Below are 15,834 nucleotides of genomic sequence, written 5' to 3' on the forward strand. Positions count from 1 at the left end.
TAATTTTAACGGTCCCATGTTCTCCTTCTTTGTCTCGGAGAAACTTTGGGCCATACGTGCCTGTACTTGTGAGTTTGTAGTAAAGTTTGTTGCGCATCACTTTAAAAAAAATAAAAATAAAAACTTATCTGTTGCTAGTTCCTTTAATTATGAATAAGTACACTGAGCATTCAAAAAGCTTTTAGTGGTTTCTGAATTTATATTCCAGTCCAATTTTAGAACAGGTATTTTTGTTAGATATCAGTGTTTTTAACAATTATGTAAATTGTGTCTATGATTTTACTAGGATTTAGTTTTTCCTATTTTCTTTTGATTCCTTCTTGTCATCACTGTTACCATCCCTTTATTTTTGATACATTCATCTAGTCATACATGCTGCTCTTAACGACCTTACTGTAACTAGAATTGATTTTAATTTTCATCCTTCTTAGGTAGAATAGCTTTTAAAACAAGGACGCTTCTCAGACGATGACCAAACTGCATTGCCTTTGGCATGCGGTGCAGCGTGCTTTAATTCTTAGCTCTTGGCTGTTAATGTTTGTATTTTATTCTGCTTGGTTTTGTGAAAGATCGTTTCAGCTGCAAGCTCCTAAAATTTCTAAACGGTTTGCATGTGTCTATTTGTAGCATGTGCTTGTATATTTATTAAACCGGAGCAACCTTACTTGTATGAAAAATTAATAGCAACTGGGTAATGAACAATTGGCTCAGGCAGCAACTCAGCTTTACACAGCAGAATGATGTGGTGCTTGTAGTCAGGCTGGGTTGCTGCAGAAATTTCACGTTGCTGTGGGTCTGGGGTCTCCTGTCGTGACCTCAGGGCTTCCTTAGCATGAAAAGGCTTCTGGAGGCTTATTGTCTTTATTTACAGAAGGTTGCTTCTTTGGTCTTATACATGCTGCCCTGTAGTTATTTAATGTATTTTTCCAAGTTTGTTGTGTTTATCTGAAACAAAGGTTTGTCCACAGACCTGCCCTGTAAACAAGAGAAGCCCAAATAACTGAATACTTGATTTGCAACAGTGCAGAGTACTTCTGTACGTGAGTTTTTACCAGTTCTACTTGCTACACCGAGCATTTTCTGTGCCCACAGAACTCCGGCTCTTGCCTGTCACCTTCTATCACACTTGGAGCAAATTCTTACCTGGCTGTGTTTCCCTCTCCGCTGTTGGATGCGAGTGTATTGATGACAGGGGTCTTAGGTGGCATTTCTTTAGCAAAGCTGGTGAGAACAAATGGAGCAGAATCTGGTCTTTCTCAATGCTTTGGCTTAAATACCTGCTCCCACACACATCTCACGTTTATCCTGGTCTGGTCAGGACCAGCTCTGTTTGGCCCCTAGTGGGTCGAGATGGGCGAAGGCATGTGCCTTTCTGAGGTAGCTTAGTCCTGAGGGGGTGCTGGAAGTTCTGCCTCGTTATTGTCCTAATACCTCTGTTAGACTATTATCAGCCTACCTTAGCACCCACGTGGGTTACTTGTATTTTTCCCCCCTGTTTTCGTGTGTGCAGAACACAACCATACAACTGTGTGAATCTCTCTGCAGAAAAGGCAACTCCACTGAGACAGTCTGATACGGAGATTATTTCCACAATAATGTACTGTTAGAATGGTTTTAAAATTAGATATGTAATTTATTGTCACCCTGCGGTTTGAAACTGCAATTAGCTGATAAAGAGATAATTTGGAACATTTTTCGATACTTAAATTAAGAAAACGCTCTGAAACAAAGGGAACTGTTCATGTTGAGTGCTACATAGCAACTGAGTGCCTCTTCCTATTCTGGTACACGAGATTTCCATTAAACCCTACGCTTTGGAATCTCGGAAAATGTTTCTTTTCATTTTTGGCTCATATGCTTAGTTTTCAGGATGCATCTTTAGGGAGCATGTTTAGAATGGGTTTGTTTTATTACACACCTATATATCATTAGAAGTTACAGGGTAAAAAATGTTTCAAACGATATAAATTCACTTTGTCATTTCATTCTTGAATTTGTTTGCTTGAATTTTTGCAAGCAAAAAATGTGATAATCTATCTTCTGTGACAACTGCCATGGAGGCACCTATTTAAAAAGCAGTTATGCTATGTGAAGCATTTAATAATGGAGTCAGAGGAAATGGAAAATGAAAGTATGCAGTTATGTTTAGTTTTCGTTAAATCATCCTTTCACACTTGGTGATGTAACTTCATGGAAGTATAATGCATAACACAACTGAAGTCGGAAACAGTAATGCTTGAGAAGGTCCGTGTATGTTTTCTCCCATTAAATACTGCCTGTTTTTCTTCTGGGAAGTGTCTTCTGTAATCAGAGACGTTTTCCTTTTTTTTTTTTCCTCTTCATAAAAGGATGAAAATAGCTTTGGAGCATATTTGGGAGGGAGGAACGCTTCAGAATAAAGTGGTTTGATTTAGTTGGGAATGGCTGTGCCAGTCATTGTAATTCGTTGTGACATTTCATTTTGTTTGGCTTTGCAGTCGTTCCCATGGTCCTGCGTTGTTAATAATACAAAAGGTCTGGACTATACAGCAGGGTGTAAGCAGGTGTGCAACAGCCACAAACATTAGGCAAGTTAAACATGAATTAGATGTTAACTGGCAATTTCAGCCTTTTCTTTCACAATTTCTTAACTTGAGGTGATGCTGCTGCTTAAATTTGAGCTGTAAATAAAGAAGTAAAAGGGTTTATCTAACAAATAGCTCGTCTGAGATGAAATGGAACTACTTTCACACAATAAGTTAAAATAACACCTAAAATTTAGGTGTTAATTTTCCTTAACACAACAGAAGCAGTCTACATCCAAGTTATGATGTGCATTGCTCAGCACTTCATCCACTTCAGCTGCTGTGTTTGTTAGTGTGCTGAAACCCGTGGTGTTATGGAAAGAGATGTTCTTCATGTTTACTCCCCGTGCTCCTTCTAGATACCTGTACAGAAATATAGCTGGTGCTTTGCAACGGACTGCATCTTTCATCCCCATGCTCTTTGTCCTGCAGAATTCATGTCTTCCCCCATCACATGTGCAGTGACTTTAATTCACTTGTACCAGAGTGAGACATGGGAACATGCATGGGTCACACAAGTTTGACTCTATAAAGGAGTTACACCTAAGGCTTTTTTTCAAGGAACACTAAAAAAAATGTAGTAGCACTTTGGATTACTATAAATGTTTGTATTTGTGAAGATTACAGATGAGGGTGGTGGAGCAGCTGAGAGGGGAACCCAGGAAGGGATTCACATCGGTGGCAGGCAGCGTGCGCTGCCTCGCTGGTTGAAGGTGATGCTGGGAAGACAAAAGTTCTGTGCCTCTTATAATGGAGAATCTGTGATATTTTAGAAGTGTGTTGTTGGCCCTGTGCTTCCATCCCTCATGTGTTAAACTGGCATGATTGTGTTTCCTTAAGAGACAAGAAGTGGTTATTGTAGGAATGTGCGAACTACCAAACCTACACCATGAATAATAATACATTTTTTTCCAGTTATTCTAGGATGAATAACTTTTAAACTATTCTGAATGTGGAAAAAAAAAAATCAGTTGAACCAGATGCTTACTTATTCTTATCTATTTTAGAGAACTAATTATTCCTGTTGTTGGTAGTGCTAAAGCTTACAAAATTGCTTCCATCTTTGAATTACTATAATTAAGACGATAACTTCCACATCTAGTTAACATTGCTGTGCAGCTGGTGCATTCATTGACATGCAGATTTTGGATTTTTTAAATTTTCTGCCATTGTGAATAAAAATTTTAAATACTTATTTTCATTTCCAAAATGTCTGTTTCTCATAAAGAAGTCTTTGTAAATCAAATCAACCGAAACTAAACTCCTGTAACATCAGAGGAAAATCTTGTTAAACTTGGTTAGGTGATAGGACATTTTGGGAGGATAAGTTATCACTGATACCTTTTGTAGGTGTGGTCACTAAGCTGTGGGTCCTGTTTTGTAGGCATGGCTTTGGGATCACTGAATTAAACATCACATCTGGAGCACATCTGATGTAGGACCTCTGAAATTTTGCTTTGGAAAGAGTTTTTAGTTAATGCAAGGGTTAGTCTGGCACTGACAACCTGGAGTACAAAACTAAAATTCTATTAGAAGTCACAAATAGAAATCATATACGTTAATGATTAGTAAAAAAAAATGTGGTTTAAGCTAGGATTTTTCTGTGCGTCTTGTTTACTTGCATATGCAGAGTCTTCGGCTATGAGAATTTTCTCTAGGCCAATAAATTTAGATACATTTTGAGAAACTTCCTTATTATTCATTTCTAATAACCAGCAATACTGTGATTTTACTAGAGTTTGGGGGTTGGTTATTTTTATTTTTTTTTTCCTGTGGCCCTTGCTTTCATTACATGAACGCCTGATAGACGTGCAGCAGCAAGAGTCAGAGATGTCCAAACTGACACCTCTGTGAGCAAACTGTTAAAATGAAGAATGAAACACTGATTTATGCTCGAACCAAAACACTTTCAGAGTGAACAGGAATACAAAAGAAGGTGAACTACTTGTTTAGAGGCTCAGCGCTGGATCGTCTGTCGGTCTCTAGCCGAAGGTTTGTCAGGAGGGAGATGAGGAGTGCTGAAGCTGCGTGCAGCTCGCAGGTACTCTCCCAAATGTTCTTGTAAATACGTCTGGACGAGGGTGCTGGCTCCAGAGGACATTTCAGTGGGTCCAAAAACAGTGTCCAGTTACCAGCTCCACGTCCGATGTCCTGCAGTGTTCAGTTTCAAGAATGCACTTGGAACACTTCGGTACACGTAACAAACGTTATTTTTACTGCCAGGAGAGAAGTTAACTCTAGCGATAGTAAAAGCGCTATTTCTGTAGTGATGGCAGAGGCATTGTTTCAAATATTTCAACATAAACTATCCGTTTTGCTGTTCTTGGTCAGAATTAAATCAAGTTGCTGTAACTCCTTCCTAGATTTCTGGATTCCGGGTTTGCAGCCCGGGGTTTGGCAGGCTGCCGGGAGCGAGCTGGGTGGCACAGGAGAGCACAGAGGTGTTTGCAGCCCCACGCCTGGGGATCTGCCCTGCAGCGCTGGGGCAGAACCAAAACCCCCCCAGGTCGAGATCAGGTTTTGCCTAAACTGGGAGGACCTGTAGGGGGTTTGCTCTTCTAAAATTATGAAGTGGGATCTGAGAAAAAAAAACACAACAACACGTTAATGAGACCCTTACCAAATTGGGAGAGGAAAGGAGGGTCAGGGTCAGGCTCGCCTTGCATTTAATGAAAATAGCAAAACTTTGGCTTATAAGCAAACAATAATGCTTGCAATCTCTCTGGACTGGTTAAGATGTTTTTTTCTTATTAAAGTACTCAGAGGTATAGGTAACCTTTTCTATTTTCTCCTTCTACTCCTGTTTTTATGTAGATGGAATTATTTTTAGCGAACTGTTTGCAGTATTCATGACCAGTAATGAGCAATAATGCAGTATAAGAAGTGAATAATACGATCTCCTCTCTACTATTGGCCTTGTGGCTCAGCATTGAGCCCAGTACCGTGCATCTGGCTGAAGTGCATCTTCCAGGAAAGTATTTTGTCTTTGTGTGAACTTTGTGCCAACACTTAATACGACTTGTTTGGGTTTCTTTGGCACAAATTTCTACTTGAAGCTAGCTTTACTACTTCAATAATTTAGCTGTTTTTCCTGAGGAGGTGCTCAAACGCTGTCATAGTGGCTTCCTGGGGCTAGTTGCCCAACTGAGATCTGCACGTTACCTCACCCTTCCTCTCCTCTTTTTTTTGTATTTTTGCGACTACCAGGACTTCATCGCTGCTGTTCTGTAATTCCTCTGTGATTCCAAGGCCTCTTAAAAAGTTTTATATATCTATCGAGAGAGCTCTCTTCAACCAGTAGAGAGTATGGCTGTATCTGTAACGTGGATTTGAGAAATCAGAAATTCTGGGCTTAGCCTCTGTGTTTAAGCTTTGCCTTACTGCCAGCACACATGGATCGTGTACATGGCTAAGCGGACCTCAGTGATGTTCCTCCTCCCCTGGTTAGAGATCCAGTGAAATTGAAAGTATCAAATTTGGGGGCTGTAAAAAGAATAATGTTTTATTCCCAACTTGGGGCTAGGCTTTCACTCAAAAGCCATTCCCTCTTCTGGGTAAACCTGACCTATTTTAATGGGCCTCAGCTGTGCTTGCTCTCCAGTACTTAACCCTTTCTCTTGTGGTTCCTTATCTTTGCAAGTATATCAGAGAAAATGGGTTTCTAAAATGGGTCCAATCTGGCAGATGCAGGCAAGCAGTTAAAAAGCTGAGTTTGGGACAGTTTGTGTTCCCCATTATGCTGCAATTTAAATACACCGGGTTTCCATAGCAAGCTCCAGACATTGCTATGGTAAAGTGTATTTTAGGAACAATTTTTAGCAAAAGAACATGACCATAGAGGATGGAGCTCTCTTTTCTCAGAGTACTACAGTTTCATATTGACAAGATCTAAAATTTTTACACAGCAATTTATATTAAAAAACTCAGGATTTTTTAATTTCTGAAATACTCATGTCTATGATATTAGAACACTCGGCATTTTTGTATCGTGACATTGTCCAGTAATGTCAACATAATGATTATCTGCTACTCATACTGGAATCAAGTGTTCTGTTTTTTCAACAGTTACTGCAATAGACTGACTGAGGACAAAAAAAGAAATCCATAAACTGAGATTATAAGCCTCTTAACATCAGGCTGTTAGTTTTACCATAGGATGTACACAATGGCAATCAGTTTTTGGACGGACTGTTGTTGAATAATACATGAATGTAAATGAAGATTGTATGGAATCAGTTGGATAATTTTGAGGAATGCTGTAAGTACACCAGAGAGCCTGAATAGCAGTTAATGGGGCTTCAACTTTATTACTGTTTATTATGGTTGGCAGTTTAGTTGTGTTTTTTTTTTTCTCTGCTTTGAGTTCTCCAGTTTCCTATAGAACAACAATAAAAGGCTTACAAATAATAATAGTCAGATACACAGTATCCTGTGGCAGCAAAATAGCTTTGCATTAAATTGCAGTTCTTGGCAGTCCGAGTGCATTTATCCTTGGCTGCTCCAGCTCAGGCGGTGCAGGAGGGACGGAGGCAGATGTCAGCACCGGGAGCCGTGCGAGCGAAGGTGCCTCGTCTGCGACTGCAGGGACCCGGCGCGGAGCTGCTCAGCCCGACTCCTTGCTCGGCCATCCCGCTCCTGCCTGCTCCCACCCCATGTTAAGAGCAACACGATTTTAGCACCCGCTTTGACAATTGCTGGAGTAAGCAGAAATGTTTCTGCCATCTAGAAAGCAAGTCAGAAGTACAATGAGTAAATGACAGTACTGTTAATATTTAGTTGTGAGATTTTGCTACGGAATTTGGGCTGTTTATGCTGTATTTTATATGCACTTTTCCAACGGGGAAAAGGGGTGACAAGAAATGAATTTAATATCCAGTTGATCTTGTTGATGGCTCCCATGATTTGAAAATAATTCACTTGTTCATTACAATTAACTTTTATCACCTTTAGACCAAAATGTTTGCTACTAACAATTGCAGGCTGGGAAGCAAATGGAGGTACACATTGTTCTCTTCCTTTGGCTAAATTCTGAAACGCCAGTGCAAAAAAAAAGTCTGAGCTCGCTCACAAAGAAGTATGGAGCAAAGTCATGGCAGTGAGTGGGGTGAAGTCGGCAGAGGGCTTGTTGGGAACTCGCTCTGCATGGTTTTCGATAGGTGTTGCTGCATGTGTTTGTGAAGATTCTTCAGTCTCAGGGTTTAAGTTTTATTAATAAAATCTTGCTCATCTGCTGAGTTGTGCTCATGCTTTACTTTGTAATTTTAGCTCTGCCCTAAAGAATATGCTCTGGTTTCTCATAGTGATAGCCAATAGTTGTAACAGATTTATTTGCTGTGTTGGATATTGGTAAGAATATCTGAAGCACTGGAGTGTTTCACTGTTTTCTGCTTTTTGTGTGATTTGTAAAGTGCAAATTGCAAATATTTTGTGAATCAGGAATGTTTTGTGTGCTATCTCTAGCGGCCCATGAGTGGCCCGTGAGATACAGGTTTTATGTTGCTTCTAGCATATTAAAACATTTGTTGCTGACAAAGTACCTTTTGGCCCTGCGTGTTTACTTCCCAGCAGTCAATACTGAAATAGAGTGCGTGAGGAAATATCGACCTAAATATGAGAGATTTCTCTTTAGCTAAAAGCCGTTCTCCAGGACCTGCCTTCAGGTGCTTTTCTTTGTCTGGTTATGCCTTATAATTTATATCTCTTTCTTTCAGCTGTCGGACAAGCAACAGAAAGAGTTTGATTGTAACATCCAGCACATCTCCAACTCTCCCGCGACCACATTCCCCTCTTCATGGACACGCAGGTAACTCCTGGGGACTACTTTGCTTGGGAATCATTAGCAAAAACATTGCAGTGAGTTTGAACGTATCGACATCAAGATATGTGCTTTGAAACTTAATCTGAACACAGTTTTTCACCATTTCTAACTCATAACAGGGTTCGTACAGTTTCAAAATGAATGTTTGTATGCTTAAAATCAGGGACTCTGTTCCTCATCTGTTCTGTGCTGTCTTTCTCCTTCTCTACTGTATCTGACCTGCACTCTTTCTTGGGGTTTCAGTCCTCTTATGTCCAGCAAAAGAAACAGAGGAAGAACAACGTCAAATAAAATTAAATGTATACCTTTAAGCAGATATCTTATTTTGAGTCTCCTAGTACAGTTTATTTGTGCCAGTGGTTTATCATGTGCCAGTGGTTTATCATGAGTTCTCATGAGAAGAAACATCCTTATTTGTGTCTCTATGACTCTGGTAGACCATCAGCTGTGGAGTGTGCCATCTATGGTCTCTTATCTCCCTCCTACTTAGAGCAACATGAGATGTTTAAAAAAAAATTATAATTTTCTGCCAGTTTTACCATGTCAGCAGTGATGAAATGCTTATTTCAAAGCAAATGGGCAACTGCTTGTTAGTCATCAGGGGGAAGAGCGTGGAGATGTTCTTTTGAAAGAAAAAGAAAGAATGTTTATTCAACCTGTGGTAGCCACAGATTTTTAGAAAGGGTCATGCATGAGGATTTAACAGCTTGCCCTTGATGTTTTTATTGCTGAGGGAGGTAGGTGAAGTACGACTATGTAGCTTTCAGTATTTCAGAACACCAGGAAAGATGGTTGTGTTTCAAGTATGGCCCTAATGGGTTCAAGTGTATAGCTTAAAACAGCTTGAACAGTTGTGGCACATACCCATCCACAGTGGAGCCTGTCTGGAAGCACATCACAGTTGTGTTTAAGACAAGTAACAGTTGTTTTCATTAGAATTGGACTTTCCTCCTCCTATATGGCAGTATGTTCTGTAAATACTTTCGGGAGACTGAAACTAAGGAAATGCTGTGAAAGTACAGCAAATTGGTAGGAGCTCAGCAAGAAGGAGCCATCTGCTTCTGTTCGCAGAGCATTGCGTCTGGAGAGGGAACATCCAGCCCGTTGAAAGGAAAAAGAAGACAAAAGTCATTATTCAGGGGTACCTGAGAAAGCCTCAACCACTCAAGTTTTTATGAAATTTTGCTCAAAGCTGTAACTTGTTTGAATTTACAGGACCAAAAGCTTGCATTTGCTAGAGGAATTCCATGTCACTTCAAACTCCCTTGGTTCTGTTGTGTGTGAATATGATAGTGATAGCTTTGTAAAATGTGGTCCGAAGAAGGCATTTTACATGGTAGGGATTCTCTGCTTAGTTACATTGTGCTTTTTACTTGTTCTTAGAATTGATACTTATGTTGGATTTAGAAGATTCTAAATCAGCTCTACATTTAACTAAAATTATACAGAAACATGCTCCTCAGAATATGAAAGAAGTATCTGTGATTGGAAAATTGCAACAAGGTGTTGATGTCATTTTCAGAAAACAAAGGCAGGAATGTTCACAACAGAAACACCTGTATTTTCTTTTGATTTGCTTTTTTCCACTGTCTGCTTCAAAAATGAAAAATCGGTCTTAGCATTTTTGATGCTGTCTCAGGCTTCACAAGCTTACCTTTTATTAGAAATATGTGACTGTCTAGAGAACTAGAGTAGCTAATCAGTAGTATGTCATCTTTCTTTAGCAGAAATCATCAAATATTTTTACTTTTTGTTCTAGTGTGTCACATGGGATTTAAAACTATTAATTAAGAAGGACATCCTTTGTGACCTCCAAGAGTTGGAAGTGGAGAACAGGAAGATAAATTGCTTGTAAGCTGAATTCTCTGCCAGTACTATATTTAGGAGTTTTACCTGAGAATAATTATTTATTCAAAAGACAAAAGTAGATGAAATTTAGAGTAGAATCACAAATATTTTCTTAAGAAATATCATATATGAGATGTGAATTTGAGAACAGGCTGTGATATTTGTTTAGTATTTGAACAGAATCGATCAATCTGTTTGTTCAGACACATACACTGATAGATTACTAAGGAAAGCTGCAGCCTCTTCCTGGCCTCTTGTGTCTTGAACATGCTCCTTTTCATGTCCATTCTGAACCTCTCCTACAAATCAAAGGAGCAGCAAGCATGCAGAAATAGAAGGGAGGCTTTCTAAAAAGTTCAAAACCACTGTTCAAAAAACCACTATAAAATGGAGTTCCGTATGGCACTTGCTGCAGGAATTATTCTTCTGTATGTAATGTAAAAGTCAGGGGGTGTGATGTATCACAGCTGACAGTCCGTCAGGCAGACCTAGCTCCTAATGAACACTGATCCTGGAAAAATACACATTTTAATATCTGAAGCAGCATCGAGATAGGATGTCAAGCAATTTCATATCCTAGAAAATTGAGAGGAAAAGTAATACTTAAGAAGTCTAAACATTTGAGGTGGAAGTATATCAAAACAATTTTTAACTCGGGTGTGGAATCACTTCTGATTCAAGAACTCTTAGTGTATTTGAAGTGTGCTAATTCACTTTTCAAGCTGTATGAAATAATGTTTTCCAAAATTACCTGGGACCTTGTTATGGAAAGCCACAGCTTGTTAACTTCATGGGAAAATCACCCTTCTTATTTAGTCACTCAAACTTGGATTGAAGGGGAGAACTTTAGGAATACAGGTTTGCAAACCTTCCATTTATTCTATTTTTTTCTTTTAAAATTAGAAATTTAAATTTATTGTGTATATATATATATATGTATATATACATTTATTATATATCACAGAATTGTAGGGGTTGGAAGGGACCTCCAGAGATCATCGGGTCCAACCCCCCTGCCAAAACAGGTTCCCTATATGTACACAGACATTTATTATACACACACACATATATAAGGTATGTATATATGCATACATATTTTCCCTATGTTTGTTTGTATTTCTTTGAATCATTTTTTAAAAAATCTGAAAATTACAGAGAAGGTGTGCATGGTACACTTATTACAGTGTGCACATTGTGAGATGGATTACTAAGTTACTGTTAGATTATATTTTTAAATGTGAAGCTTAAAATCAATCAGACAAGCAACATAATCTTTATAATTCAGTAGGAAAGAGAGATTCTTAAAGCTGGATGAGAAAGGTCAGACTATTTTAAAGTTTACTTTCCACACTGCTGACTTCCAGTGCAGATACTTGTCTCTGCTCCCATCTATGATAACATGTGGAGGGAGCTGCTCGCAAGCAGCTCTGTAGTACTGAATTAAATTATTCTGCTCTTTTCACTGCAAGTTCAGTTCCTCCTTCTGGCTAAAAAGAAAAAAAAAGATATTTTTCAGAGTCCCATTTATGTATCCATTTTCCCTGTATCAGTAGAAAAGTTCAGTGCTATACAGAAGGGCAAGATTCTCCAGCTTCCTGAACCAAGCGTGCATCTGGGGATGTCTGTTTTGAAGGGCCTGGGCTGTGGATCTGTGCAGCGACCAGGCAGTGTTGCGAAGAGAAGGTAAATCTTGTACAGAGTGAGCAGAGTATGTCACGTATGACTCCAAATCCTGCCCTGGTTATCAAATCTGTTGTTCATTTCCATTTTGTGTAAGTGATGCTCGGATGCTGTGACAGAGCCACGGCATTCGCTTTGTTTGAGAGAGGTGGTACACAGGTTTCTTAAAATGATTTTGGTTATTCTAAGATTTGTGTGTGCTAGAAGGCAGATAGTTCTGTATCATGCAATAAGATCCTTAGCTGCTTCTGTTAATATTCAGCAAATAATGTTAGCATATTGTTTGTAGAAGACCACAACAACTTTGTATTTGTTTATTTTTACAAATCTCAGAAGCAGGCTTTACAAAAGGATTCTAGTCTGAGCTTTTGGACTTATTAACCTGTCTGATGACTATCGTGTTTGTAGATGACAGCTGAGACTTTGGCCTATCTCTCGCCTGTAAGGTCAGTTCTCGTATTTTCAGGGCAGCGGATGTACAGATGCTTTGGCTGCATCCTTTCAGTGTGTCCAGGAAAAGGGAGGGTTCATGCCTGAATTATTAACATTCATGTAACTGTGTTGATTTACCTAATGGGTAATCATTCTGTGTAACAACCTCCCTTCAGACAGAGTCGTTTCAGGTTCAATAGTAGCCAACTATAACCCTTGAGCAACAGGGGAATTTACCTTTGCTAACAGAATAAATCGTCTTTCGATCAGTCTTGGTGAATGAGACCACTGCACTATGGCTTTCCTTATTAAAATTCCTTCAGCTATAGCAGATGCAGCAGTACTGGGAAATTTTAGGGAAAGTAGTAATTCCCCTTCTCCCTGTTGTTGTTTTAAAAGCTTTACCCAGACTTGAATTGAGTAGAAAAACTAATTGCTTTTCATTTTAAAACTTGAAGCAAATCACGGGGGATCTAATTAAAATTCCAGTGTCTGGAAGGAAATATGCTATATAAATCTGAAAAAGTTGTTGCTTAAAAATTAATAGTATCACTGTACCAGATTGTGCAGGCTCAGAAGACTTCGAACACCCACATAGTTAATTTCAAAACTTAAAAACTGTCATTACCCAATTTGTTCAGTTATTCTGAAATCCTATTTTGATCATAATCCGGAAAGTTTGCAAAAGATTGATGAAGATATTAAGAAGGCGATGACAGTTCATTGCCTGTTCATAACAGCATTGGGCAACAAGCTTTTTGTTCAGAAAAATTGTCTTGACACAGCAGGATTCATCAGCAGCAAAGGTTTGGTGTGCACGCAAACACCCAGGTCCTACCAAGCCTGGCAGACTTCCTTGCTATGTCAGAATATCTGCTTTATTGCTTAAAGATGTTGCTACTACTGCACCCCCTTCTGATCTAAGTTGTTCCTTCAGCTTTCTGCTCTGCTAGCAAGTAAATGGCAACCCTAACCCTAGCTGTGTGCTGCTGCTGGGATGTGTGTTTAAGCACTGTTGAGTTGTTTTGTTGCTCTCTTAGCTTTTTTCCATCTTTCTTGTTAGCTTGCAGTGCCATCTAGACTGTGAAAACCGCTCAGCCTTCCCTCAGTTCGGCAGCAGTATGTCTCTGGTTTTCCAGTGTGCCCATAAGAATTATAGTGAGTCCAAGCTTGGTAAATGAAGCACCAAAAATCATCTTGCTACTAATTTCTGATGGCTGTTCTCCCCCTGCCACCCGGGATATACTGGGAATGGGTTTGATGGTGTTCACTTTTGGGTGAAGATGTGCGTTGTGTCTTACTACACTCAACTATTGGTAGTTCTTAACTAATAATTTATAACAATGCATTAAAACACAAAACAAAACCAACCCAAAGGAGAACAAACTTGTTGCTCAAACCCTTTTTTTTTAATTTAGTTGCTGAAGCAGATTGTGCAGTGCTCCGGATTTCTCTTCCCTCTCCAGTTCTCTCATCGCCCCTTAGCACGTGCTAGATCAGCCTGGGGCTGCTTTAATCTCAACCAGCTGCTCTTTTTCCCCTGTACACTTGGAGGCCAGATGGAGCGTGCTGGCCGGTGCCGCAGCCATCCCCACGCCGCAGAAGGCATCGGCTCCTTCTCCCTCTCCCCTTCCCTGCCTGCACACACCTCGCTCGTGAGAGGTTGTGGAGCGATGTTGCTGCAGGTTTTTTGTGAACCACGGTTGTGGCTGAAGTGTGAGAGAATGCAAACCTTCGAATGAGCACGGTGCTTATCTTCAGTTTCTGCTCAGCATAACGGTTAAGGTACCTGAATAACTTGTGGTGAAATGAATGCAAGTTAAGTGTAAGCTCAAGCACAGTGCAGGATGGAAACAACCTCACACACAGCGCTGGCCTGGGGGGCGAGCTGGGCACCTAGTGCTTCTCCTGAAGTGGAGGCAAGTCCTCTGCAGGTGACTCATCACTGATGTTTGGCCTATTGCTCATGTCTAACGTGACTTTTAGAATAAATGCATTTTATGTGGGATCTAAGCCCGAAGATATTTCTGATGACGACAGTTACGTACCGTGCGGTGCATTGTTTGTCCAGTATCTGCTTGTTTTCCTGCTCACGTTTTGATGTTATTTTATTGTCTGTACTCAAAGAAATCACTGTTGGCATATGTTTACTATGGGTAGTTTCTCTTTTGTGCTTGTGTTAAGGATCTGAAAGAGCAAACCACTTAAGAATGTGCCTGATAGAAGCAGTAAACTCACTGACATGAAGCTACTAATTTATCTTCTAAATTTCGAAGGTTTCTGCAGTTAGTCTGTAAATGACTCCGGCTTTCAGGAGGGCTTTTATAAGGTTGTTGCTTTTTACTTAGAAATAAAAGACATTGCTTATACTACTTACCAACCGTATGCTTACACATCATAGAACAAAGCCAGGAGAAAAGATTCTTGTGCAAAGTAAAAATCAAGCATTTGTTTCTCCTCAGTGTATGAATTCAACAGAACTTTCATTTTCGTAGTAGAAGCATTATCTCAACAAACTGGTGGTTAGGTTTAAGGCTACACATTGTGGCCTGATTACCTTCCTTGAGTGTCTAGTCCTTTTATTATCATGTGTAGTTCCTTTGGTATGTCTTTTTTCCTCAGTGAATTTTATGTTCAGCAGTAATAAACACTTTAAGCATGAAGATGCTTTCTTACTACTTATTAATCCTGAAAGTGTTGTCAATGTCATTTCTAACCCAGGTTTTTCATTGAGAAGTGTCAGGTAACGATTGTATGTGGGAATTATTACAAAATATGTAAAATACATATTGATTGTGTGTATATATGATGCACTACTTATTTAAAAACAAGTAAGAAAATGTACACCTAAATTATTTTAAAAGGAGGGAAACTACTGATACATTCATACCATAATATTTCTTTAGCAAACTAATGCGTAAATGATGAAGAGCTCAAGGAGCACATTGTCAGTTATTTATAGCTACAACTTGCAATTGAAAGTGTTTCTGCATGGTTACTCTGAAGTTACTCTATTGCAAGTGTGAATTAATTTTTGTTTGCTTTCTCAAACAGGCAGCAGCCCTTTGGACAGTCCCAGAAACTTCTCACCAAATGCACCTGCTCATTTTTCCTTTGTTCCTGCCAGAAGGTAAGTGAGGATATATTCAGTCTGGATTGGCAGGAAAATAGTGTATAACTTAAAAATTGCCTACAGGTTACAAGTTTTTGGTCTGTGTTTTACTTTCTCTGATGTTTCCAGTTCTATTTTATTCTTTTTTGTTTAGGTCGTGGCAACACTTGGAACATATTAGGAGCTTTTCAGACATATAAGATGATAAAGTATATAAGGTAGTAAATACTGTTTCTAGGGAGAAGGCAGTGTTCTCCCAGGAAGATGACATACAGGCCATGTAAGATAACAAGCAGTTTAGTCATAATGATGTAAAAGCCAAGTATGATTAAAATAACTGTATCTCAGTGGTAATCCTAGATCCTCTTCACACTGAGTAA

General features: G+C 39.3%; 1 protein-coding gene across 9 annotated transcripts in view; it reads left to right on the plus strand.

The window, feature by feature from the left end:
* MAST2 (microtubule associated serine/threonine kinase 2) overlaps positions 1-15,834 on the plus strand; it is a 192,528-nt gene that overhangs the window by 114,910 nt on the left and 61,784 nt on the right. For all 9 annotated transcript variants that reach the window (XM_040565047.1, XM_040565048.1, XM_040565050.1 and 6 more), the window contains 2 exons: positions 8,276-8,367; positions 15,397-15,472. In XM_040565047.1, the coding sequence (XP_040420981.1) occupies positions 8,276-8,367; positions 15,397-15,472 (168 nt within the window). The remainder of the gene's footprint in view (positions 1-8,275; positions 8,368-15,396; positions 15,473-15,834) is intronic.

This window comes from Cygnus olor, chromosome 8 (genome assembly GCF_009769625.2).
Source record: "Cygnus olor isolate bCygOlo1 chromosome 8, bCygOlo1.pri.v2, whole genome shotgun sequence".
Taxonomy (NCBI): Eukaryota; Metazoa; Chordata; class Aves; order Anseriformes; family Anatidae; genus Cygnus; species Cygnus olor.